The sequence below is a fragment of the Salvelinus namaycush genome, chromosome 5, assembly GCF_016432855.1.
Source record: "Salvelinus namaycush isolate Seneca chromosome 5, SaNama_1.0, whole genome shotgun sequence".
NCBI lineage: Eukaryota > Metazoa > Chordata > Actinopteri > Salmoniformes > Salmonidae > Salvelinus > Salvelinus namaycush.
The window spans coordinates 73690730-73701683 of NC_052311.1; the positions used below are offsets into that span (position 1 = coordinate 73690730).

General features: G+C 45.4%; 1 protein-coding gene across 3 annotated transcripts in view; it reads right to left on the reverse strand.

Annotated features, from left to right (window-relative positions):
* Positions 1–2262: 2262 nt before the first annotated feature.
* Positions 2263–10954, reverse strand: part of LOC120048892 (MDM2 binding protein) — a 66790-nt gene continuing 58098 nt past the window's right edge. For all 3 annotated transcript variants that reach the window (XM_038995203.1, XM_038995202.1, XM_038995201.1), the window contains 2 exons: positions 2876–2941; positions 2263–2700 (listed from right to left, as the gene is read on the reverse strand). In XM_038995203.1, the coding sequence (XP_038851131.1) occupies positions 2665–2700; positions 2876–2941 (102 nt within the window). In that variant the 3' untranslated portion in view covers positions 2263–2664. The remainder of the gene's footprint in view (positions 2701–2875; positions 2942–10954) is intronic.

Below are 10954 nucleotides of genomic sequence, written 5' to 3' on the forward strand. Positions count from 1 at the left end.
GGGTATAGAATAGTGAGGACTGAGGGGGTTGAAGAGTAGTGAGGACTGAGGGGGTTAAAGAGTAATGAGGACTGGGGGGGGGGTGTATAGAGTAGTGAGGACTAAGGGGGGTGGTATAGAGTAGTGAGGACTGAGGGGGGTATAGAATAGTGAGGACTGAGGGGGGTATAGAATAGTGAGGACTGAAGGGGGGTATAGAATAGTGAGGACTGAGGGTGGTATAGAGTAGTGAGGACTGAGGGGGGTATAGAATAGTGAGGACTGAGGGGGGTATAGAATAGTGAGGACTGAGGGGGGTATAGAATAGTGAGGACTGAGGGGGGTATAGTTTAGTGAGGACTGGGGGGGTATAGAATAGTGAGGACTGAGGGGGGTATAGAATAGTGAGGACTGAGGGGGGTATAGATTAGTGAGGACTGGGGGGGGGGTATAGAATAGTGAGGACTGAGGGGGGTGATACAGAGTAGTGAGGACTGAGGGGGGTGATATAGAGTAGTGAGGACTGAGGGGGATATAGAATAGTGAGGACTGAGGGGGGTATAGAATAGTGAGGACTGAGGGGGGTATAGAATAGTGAGGACTGAGGGGGTTGAAGAGTAGTGAGGACTGGGGGGGTATAGAATAGTGAGGACTGAAGGGGGGTATAGAATAGTGAGGACTGAGGGTGGTATAGAGTAGTGAGGACTGAAGGGGGGTATAGAATAGTGAGGACTGAGGGGGGTATAGAATAGTGAGGACTGAGGGGGGTATAGATTAGTGAGGACTGAGGGGGGTATAGAATAGTGAGGACTGAGGGGGTTGAAGAGTAGTGAGGACTGAGGGGGTTAAAGAGTAGTGAGGACTGAGGGGGGTATAGAATAGTGAGGACTGAGGAGGGTATAGAATAGTGAGGACTGAGGGGGGTATAGAATAGTGAGGACTGGGGGGGTGTATAGAGTAGTGAGGACTGAGGGGGTTAAAGAGTAGTGAGGACTGAGGGGGTTAAAGAGTAGTGAGGACTGAGGGGGGTATAGAATAATGAGGACTGAGGAGGGTATAGAATAGTGAGGACTGAGGAGGGTATAGAATAGTGAGGACTGAGGGGGGTATAGAATAGTGAGGACTGAGGGGGGTATAGAATAGTGAGGACTGAGGGAGGTATAGAATAGTGAGGACTGAGGGGGGTATAGAATAGTGAGGACTGAGGGGGGTATAGAATAGTGAGGACTGAGGGGGGGTATAGAATAGTGAGGACTGAGGGGGGGTATAGAATAGTGAGGACTGAGGGGGTATAGAATAGTGAGGACTGAGGGGGGTATAGAATAGTGAGGACTGAGGGGGGTATAGAGTAGTGAGGACTGAGGGGGGTATAGAATAGTGAGGACTGAGGGGGGTATAGAATAGTGAGGACTGAGGGGGGTATAGAATAGTGAGGACTGAGTGGGGGTATAGGTTAGTGAGGACTGAGGGGGGTATAAAATAGTGAGGACTGAGGGAGGTATAGAATAGTGAGGACTGAGGGGGGGTATAGAATAGTGAGGACTGAGGGGGGGTATAGAATAGTGAGGACTGAGGGGGTATAGAATAGTGAGGACTGAGGGGGTATAGAATAGTGAGGACTGAGGGGGGTATAGAATAGTGAGGACTGAGGGGGGTATAGAATAGTGAGGACTGAGGGGGGTATAGAATAGTGAGGACTGAGGGGGGTATAGAGTAGTGAGGACTGAGGGGGGTAGAGAGTAGTGAGGACTGAGGGGGGTATAGATTAGTGAGGACTGAGGGGGGTATAGAATAGTGAGGACTGAGGGAGGTATAGATTAGTGAGGACTGAGGGGGTATAGAATAGTGAGGACTGAGGGAGGTATAGAATAGTGAGGACTGAGGGGGGGTATAGAATAGTGAGGACTGAGGGGGGGTATAGAATAGTGAGGACTGAGGGGGTATAGAATAGTGAGGACTGAGGGGGTATAGAATAGTGAGGACTGAGGGGGGTATAGAATAGTGAGGACTGAGGGGGGTATAGAATAGTGAGGACTGAGGGGGGTATAGAATAGTGAGGACTGAGGGGGGTATAGAGTAGTGAGGACTGAGGGGGGTACAGAATAGTGAGGACTGAGGGGGTACAGTTCTGATTTTGAAAGCATTGTTTTGTTCATATGTGTGAGAGAAAGTGACATTCTCTGTTGGCTTTGCATTTGTTCCTGCTGTGAACCTAGATAGACTCATGTTACGTCACTAGAACCTGACAGTGTTGTACTGCACAGAACAGTCGTAGTACACACACAAGATCACAAAACACATTTTAATATATTTCATCAAATTGATGGCACAACTTACAGAAATACTGATATCTACCAATGCTTTACAACAAACAGAGACATACACACATGTTAAATAAACCATGTAAACACATCTAAAAGACAAACCTCCCAGTTCTTGTAATTTCCTATTAAAACAACATAAGAGAGAACTCATTAAAATAAACAGGGTAATTAAAGAATGTCTGCCTGAGAACTGACCGTCACTGATGTTCTTAAGACATAAACAAACATGCTAATCACACTTTCACATCCTGACAGACGGCACTGATGTTTCCTGTGGTGAAACTACATTCCAGTGAAGGTTGAGGTTTGCCGAGACAATAAAACCAGTCTAAAACCACTAGTTATCGTTCAACTTCCCTCGTCACTTAGAGGCCTTCTCCGTAACCCAGTCAATGACCTGCAATACAACCAATAAAAACATATGGGTCTGTTTAAAAGCTGCAAGCCATACAATTTACAAACTCTTCATGAACAATTTCTACATGAACACCCCTTGACTTCTGAAGAACATGATTCAAAGTATACCGTGGTAAGGGGAAGGTCAAATATGTAATAAATGGTTGACAGGTTACCTGCTTGGCATTGCTGCTGGCTGCTTTCATCATTTCCTCATGAAGGCCCCTGGATGTTTTCAGATCCTTTTGGAGAAAAAAAATACATTGTGACGCCAGCTTATCTCTCTATAGTCTCTGGGGTGATGATGTAACAGTCAGCTTATCTCTCTCTAGTCTCTGGGGTGATACTGTAACAGTCGGCTTATCTCTCTCTAGTCTCTGGGGTGATGATGTAACAGTCAGCTGCTATAGTCAGGTCAGACAGTCAGCGTATCTCTCTATAGTCTCTGGGGTGATGATGTAACAGCCAGCTTATCTCTCTATAGTCTCTGGGGTGATGATGTAACAGCCAGCTTATCTCTATAGTCTCTGGGGTGATGATGTAACAGTCAGCTTATCTCTCTCTAGTCTCTGGGGTGATACTGTAACAGTCGGCTTATCTCTCTATAGTCTCTGGGGTGATGATGTAACAGTCAGCTTATCTCTCTCTAGTCTCTGTGGTGATGATGTAACAGTCAGCTGCTATAGTCAGGTCAGACAGTCAGCGTATCTCTCTATAGTCTCTGGGGTGATGATGTAACAGTCAGCTTATCTCTCTATAGTCTCTGGGGTGATGATGTAACAGCCAGCGTATCTCTATAGTCTCTGGGGTGATGATGTAACAGTCAGCTGCTATAGTCAGGTCAGACAGCCAGCTTATCTCTCTATAGTCTCTGGGGTGATACTGTTATAGTCAGGTCAGACAGTCAGCTTATCTCTCTATAGTCTCTGGGGTGATACTGTAACAGTCAGCTGCTATAGTCAGGTCAGACAGTCAGCTTATCTCTCTAGTCTCTGGGGTGATGATGTAACAGCCAGCTTATCTCTATAGTCTCTGGGGCGATGATGTAACAGTCAGCTTATCTCTCTATAGTCTCTGGGGTGATGATGTAACAGCCAGCTTATCTCTATAGTCTCTGGGGTGATGATGTAACAGTCAGCTTACCTCTCTATAGTCTCTGGGGTGATGATGTAACAGCCAGCTTATCTCTATAGTCTCTGGGGTGATACTGTAACAGTCAGCTGCTATAGTCAGGTCAGACAGTCAACTTATCTCTCTATAGTCTCTGGGGTGATGATGTCACAGTCAGCTGCTATAGTCAGGTCAGACAGTCAGCTTATCTCTCTATAGTCTCTGGGGTGATGATGTAACAGTCAGCTTATCTCTCTCTAGTCTCTGGGGTGATACTGTAACAGTCAGCTGCTATAGTCATGTCAGACAGTCAGCTTATCTCTCTAGTCTCTGGGGTGATGATGTAACAGTCAGCTGCTATAGTCAGGTCAGACAGCCAGCTTATCTCTCTATAGTCTCTGGGGTGATACTGTTATAGTCAGGTCAGACAGTCAGCTTATCTCTCTATAGTCTCTGGGGTGAGACTGTAACAGTCAGCTGCTATAGTCAGGTCAGACAGTCAGCTTATCTCTCTAGTCTCTGGGGTGATGATGTAACAGCCAGCTTATCTCTATAGTCTCTGGGGTGATGATGTAACAGTCAGCTTATCTCTCTATAGTCTCTGGGGTGATGATGTAACAGCCAGCTTATCTCTATAGTCTCTGGGGTGATGATGTAACAGTCAGCTGCTATAGTCAGGTCAGACAGTCAGCTTATCTCTATAGTCTCTGGGGTGATACTGTAACAGTCAGCTGCTATAGTCAGGTCAGACAGTCAACTTATCTCTCTATAGTCTCTGGGGTGATGATGTCACAGTCAGCTGCTATAGTCAGGTCAGACAGTCAGCTTATCTCTCTATAGTCTCTGGGGTGATGATGTAACAGTCAGCTTATCTCTCTCTAGTCTCTGGGGTGAAACTGTAACAGTCAGCTGCTATAGTCAGGTCAGACAGTCAGCTTATCTCTCTAGTCTCTGGGGTGATGATGTAACAGTCAGCTGCTATAGTCAGGTCAGACAGCCAGTTTATCTCTCTCTAGTCTCTGGGGTGATGATGTAACAGTCAGCTTATCTCTCTATAGTCTCTGGGGTGATGATGTAACAGTCAGCTGCTATAGTCAGGTCAGACAGTCAGCTTATCTCTCTATAGTCTCTGGGGTGATGATGTAACAGTCAGCTGCTATAGTCAGGTCAGACAGTCAGCTTATCTCTCTATAGTCTCTGGGGTGATGATGTAACAGTCAGCTTATCTCTCTATAGTCTCTGGGGTGATACTGTAACAGTCAGCTTATCTCTCTAGTCTCTGGGGTGACACTGTAACAGTCAGCTGCTATAGTCAGGTCAGACAGTCAGCTTATCTCTCTAGTCTCTGGGGTGATGATTTAACAGTCAGCTGCTATAGTCAGGTCAGGCAGTCAGCTTATCTCTCTATAGTCTCTGGGGTGATACTGTAACAGTCAGCTTATCTCTCTAGTCTCTGGGTGATGATGTAACAGTCAGCTTATCTCTCTATAGTCTCTGGGGTGATGAGTAACAGTCGCTATCTCTCTAATAGTCTCTGGGTGATACTGTACAGTCCGCTGCTATAGTCAGGTCAAGACAGTCAGCTTATCTCTCTATAGTCCTGGGTGATGATGTAACAGTCAGCTTTATCTCTCTATAGTCTCTGGGTGATGATGTAACAGTCGCTGCTTATGTCAGTCAGACAGTCAGCTTATCTCTCTATAGTCTCTGGGTGATGATGTAACAGTCACTTATCTCTCTCTAGTCTCTGGGGTGATACTGTAACAGTCAGCTGCTATAGTCAGGTCAGACAGTCAGCTTATCTCTCTATAGTCTCTGGGGTGATGATGTAACAGTCAGCTTATCTCTCTATAGTCTCTGGGGTGATGATGTAACAGCCAGCTTATCTCTCTATAGTCCCTGGGGTGATGATGTAACAGTCAGCTTATCTCTCTAAAGTCTCTGGGGTGATACTGTAACAGTCAGCTGCTATAGTCAGGTCAGACATTCAGCTTATCTCTCTATAGTCTCTGGGGTGATGATGTAACAGTCAGCTTATCTCTCTAGTCTCTGGGGTGATGATGTAACAGCCAGCTTATCTCCTCTAAGTCTCTGGGGTGATGATGTAACAGTCAGCTATCTCTCTATAGTCTCTGGGTGATGATGTACAGTCAGCTGCTATAGTCAGGTCAGACAGTCAGCTTATTCTCTATAGTCTCTGGGTGATGATGTAACAGTCAGCTTATCTCTCTATAGTCTCTGAGTGGATGATTACAGCAGCTATCTCTCTATAGTCCTCTGGGTGATGATGTAACAGTCAGCTTATCTCTCTATAGTCTCTGGGGTGATACTGTAACAGTCAGCGTATCTCTCTATAGTCTCTGGGGTGATGATGTAACAGTCAGCTTATCTCTCTATAGTCTCTGGGGTGATGATGTAACAGTCAGCTTATCTCTCTATAGTCTGGGGTGATGATGTAACGTCAGCTTATCTCTCTATAGTCTCTGGGGTGATACTGTAACAGTCAGCTGCTATAGTCAGGTCAGACAGCCAGCTATCTCCTCTATGTCTCTGGGTGATGATGTAACAGTCAGCTATCTCTCTATAGTCCTGGGGTGATGATGTAACAGCAGCTCCAGCTTATCTCTCTATAGTCTCTGGGGTGATCCTGGTAACAGTCAGCTGCTATAGTCAGGTCAGACAGCAGCTTATCTCTCTATAGTCTCTGGGTGATGATGTAACAGTCGAGCTTATCTCTCTATAGTCTCTGGGGTGATGATGTAACAGTCAGCTTATCTCTCTATAGTCTCTGGGGTGATGATGTAACAGTCACTTATCTCTCTCTCTCTAGTCTCTGGGGTGATGATGTAACAGTCAGCTTATCTCTCTAGTACCTCTGGGGTGAATGTAACAGTCAGCTGCTATAGTCAGGTCAGACAGTCAGCTTATCTCTCTAGTCTCTGGGGTGATGATTGTAACAGTCACTGCTATAGTCAGGTCAGACAGTCAGCTATCTCTCTATAGTCTCTGGGTGATCTGATGTAACAGTCAGCTTATCTCTCTAGTCTCTGGGGTGAATGTAACAGTCATCTGCTATAGTCAGGTCAGACAGTCAGCTTATCTCTCTAAGTCTCTGGGGTGATGATGTTAACAGTCAGCTGCTATAGTCAGTCAGGCAGTCAGCTATCTCTCTATAGTCTCTGGGGTGATGATGTAACAGTCAGCTGCTATAGTCAGGTCAGACAGTCAGCTTATCTCTCTATAGTCTCTGGGGTGATGATGTAACAGTCAGCTTATCTCTCTATAGTCTCTGGGGTGATGATGTAACAGTCAGCTTATCTCTCTAGTCTCTGGGGTGATGATGTAACAGCCAGCTTATCTCTCTAAAGTCTCTGGGGTGATACTGTAACAGTCAGCTGCTATAGTCAGGTCAGACAGTCAGCTTATCTCTCTATAGTCTCTGGGGTGATGATGTAACAGTCAGCTTATCTCTCTATAGTCTCTGGGGTGATGATGTAACAGCCAGCTTATCTCGCTATAGTCTCGGGGTGATGATGTAAAACAGTCAGCTTTATCTCTCTAAGTCTCGGGGTGATACTGTAACAGTCAGCTGCTATAGTCAGGTCAGACATTCAGCTTATCTCTCTATAGTCTCTGGGGTGATGATGTAACAGTCAGCTTATCTCTCTAGTCTCTGGGGTGATGATGTAACAGCCAGCTTATCTCTCTATAGTCCCTGGGGTGATGATGTAACAGTCAGCTTATCTCTCTAGTCTCTGGGGTGATACTGTAACAGTCAGCTGCTATAGTCAGGTCAGACGTCACTTATCTCTCTATAGTCTCTGGGGTGATGATGTAACAGTCAGCTTATCTCTCTAAGTCTCTGGGGTGATATGTAACAGTCAGCTGCTATAGTCAGGTCAGACAGTCAGCTTATCTCTCTATAGTCTCTGGTGGATGATGTAACAGTCAGCTTATCTCTCTATAGTCTCTGAGGTGATGATGTAACAGTCAGCGTATCTCTCTATAGTCTCTGAGGTGATGATGTAACAGTCAGCTTATCTCTCTATAGTCTCTGGGGTGATACTGTAACAGTCAGCGTATCTCTCTATAGTCTCTGGGGTGATGATGTAACAGTCAGCTTATCTCTCTATAGTCTCTGGGGTGATGATGTAACAGTCACTTATCTCTCTATAGTCCTGGGGTGATGATGTAACAGTCAGCTTATCTCTCTATAGTCTCTGGGGTGATGATGTAACAGTCATCTTATCTCTCTATAGTCTCTGGGTGATGGATGTACCCAGCCAGCTTATCTCTCTATAGTCTCTGGGGTGATGATGTAACAGTCAGCTTATCTCTCTATAGTCTCTGGGGTGATGATGTAAGTCAGCTATCTCTCTATAGTCTCTGGGTGATGATGTAACAGTCAGCTGCTATAGTCAGGTCAGACAGTCAGCTTATCTCTCTAAGTCTCTGGGGTGATACTGTAACAGTCAGCTGCTATAGTCAGGTCAGACAGTCCCTTATCTCTCTATAGTCTCTGGGGTGATGATGTAACAGTCCAGCTTATCTCTCTATAGTCTCTGGGTGATGATGTAACAGTCAGCTTATCTCTCTTGTCTCTGGGTGATGACTGTACAGTCAGCTTATCTCTCTAGTCTCTGGGTGACTGTAACAGTCAGCTGCTATAGTCAGTCAGACGTCAGCTATCTCTCTAGTCTCTGGGGTGATGATTAACAGTCAGCTATGCTGCTATAGTCAGGTCAGGCAGTCACTTATCTCTCTATAGTCTCTGGGGTGATGACTGTAACAGTCAGTATCTCCTAGTCTGGGGGTGACTGTAACAGTCAGCTGCTATAGTCAGGACAGACAGTCAGCTTATCTCTCTAGTCTCTGGGGTGATGATTTAACAGTCAGCTGCTATAGCCAGGTCAGGCAGTCAGCTTATCTCTCTATAGTCTCTGGGGTGATGATGTAACAGTCAGCTGCTATAGTCAGGTCAGACAGTCAGCTTATCTCTCTATAGTCTCTGGGGTGATGATGTAACAGTCAGCTTATCTCTCTATAGTCTCTGGGTGATGATGTAACAGTCAGCTTATCCTCTAGTCTCTGGGGTGAATGTACGCAGCTTATCTCTCTAGTCTCTGGTGATGATGTAACAGTCAGCTGCTATAGTCAGGTCAGACAGTCAGCTTATCTCTCTATAGTCTCTGGGGTGATGATGTAACAGTCAGCTTATCTCTCTAAAGTCTCTGGGGTGATACTGTAACAGTCAGCTGCTATAGTCAGGTCAGACAGTCAGCTTATCTCTCTATAGTCTCTGGGGTGATGATGTAACAGTCAGCTTATCTCTCTCTAGTCTCTGGGGGATACTGTAACTTCAGCTGCTATAGTCAGGTCAACATCAGCTTATCTCTCTATAGTCTCTGGGGTGATGATTGTAACAGTTACACAGCTTATCTCTCTATAGTCTCTGGGGTGGATATGTAACAGCCAGCTTATCTCCTATAGTCCTCTGGGGTGATGATGTAACAGTCAGCTTATCTCTCTATGTCTCTGGGGTGATGATGTAAAGCAGTCTACTCTATAGTCCGGTGATGATAACAGTCAGCTTATCTCTCTAAGTCTCTGGGGTGATTGTAACAGTCAGCTTCTATAGTCGGTCAGACAGTCAGCTTATCTCTCTATAGTCTCTGGGTGTGAATGTACATCAGCTTATCTCTCTATAGTCTCTGGGGTGATGATGTAACAGTCAGCTGCTATAGTCAGGTCAGACAGTCAGCTTATCTCTCTATAGTCTCTGGGTGATGATGTAACAGTCAGCTTATCTCTCTATAGTCTCTGAGGTGATGATTAACAGTCAGCTATCTCTCTATATCTCTGGGTGATGATGTAACAGTCAGCTGCTATAGTCAGGTCAGACAGCCAGCTTATCTCTCTATAGTCTCTGGGGTGATACTGTTATAGTCAGGTCAGACAGTCAGCTTATCTCTCTATAGTCTCTGGGGTGATACTGTTATAGTCAGGTCAGACAGTCAGCTTATCTCTCTATAGTCTCTGGGGTGAGACTGTAACAGTCAGCTGCTATAGTCAGGTCAGACAGTCAGCTTATCTCTCTAGTCTCTGGGTGATGATGTAACAGCCATCTTATCTCTATAGTCTCTGGGGTGATGATGTAACAGTCAGCTTATCTCTCTATAGTCTCTGGGGTGATGATGTAACAGCCAGCTTATCTCTATAGTCTCTGGGGTGATGATGTAACAGTCAGCTGCTATAGTCAGGTCAGACAGTCAGCTTATCTCTATAGTCTCTGGGGTGATACTGTACCAGTCACTGCTATAGTCAGTCGACAGTCACTTATCTCTCTATAGTCTCTGGGTGATGATGTAAGTCAGCTGCTATAGTCAGGTCAGACAGTCAGCTTATCTCTCTATAGTCTCTGGGGTGATGATGTAACAGTCAGCTTATCTCTCTCTAGTCTCTGGGGTGATACTGTAACAGTCAGCTGCTATAGTCAGGTCAGACAGTCAGCTTTCTCTCTAGTCTCTGGGGTGATGATGTAACAGTCAGCTGCTATAGTCAGGTCAGACAGCGTTATCTCTCTTAGTCTCTGGGGTGATGATGTAACAGTCAGCTTATCTCTCTATAGTCTCTGGGGTGATGATGTAACGTCAGCTGCTATATCAGGTCAGACAGTCAGCTTATCTCTCTATAGTCTCTGGGTGATGATGTAACAGTCAGCTGCTATAGTCAGGTCAGACAGTCAGCTTATCTCTCTATAGTCTCTGGGGTGATGATGTAACAGTCAGTCTTATCTAGATATAGTCTCTGGGGTGATACTGTAACAGTCAGCTTATCTCTCTAGTCTCTGGGTGAATGTAGTAGTATGTAGTCAGCAGTCAGCTTATCTCTCTAGTCTCTGGGGTGATGATGTAACAGTCAGCTGCTATAGTCAGGTCAGACAGTCAGCTTATCTCTCTATAGTCTCTGGGTGATGCATGTCAGCATTATCTCTCTATAGTCTCTGGGGTGATGATGTAACAGTCAGCGCTTATCTCTCTAGTTCTCTGGGGTGATGATGTAACAGCCAGCTTATCTCTCTAAAAAAAAATAGCGAGGGAAGTGTGTATCGCTATTTGTTCTTTCTGGGCGTGTGTGGTGCCATT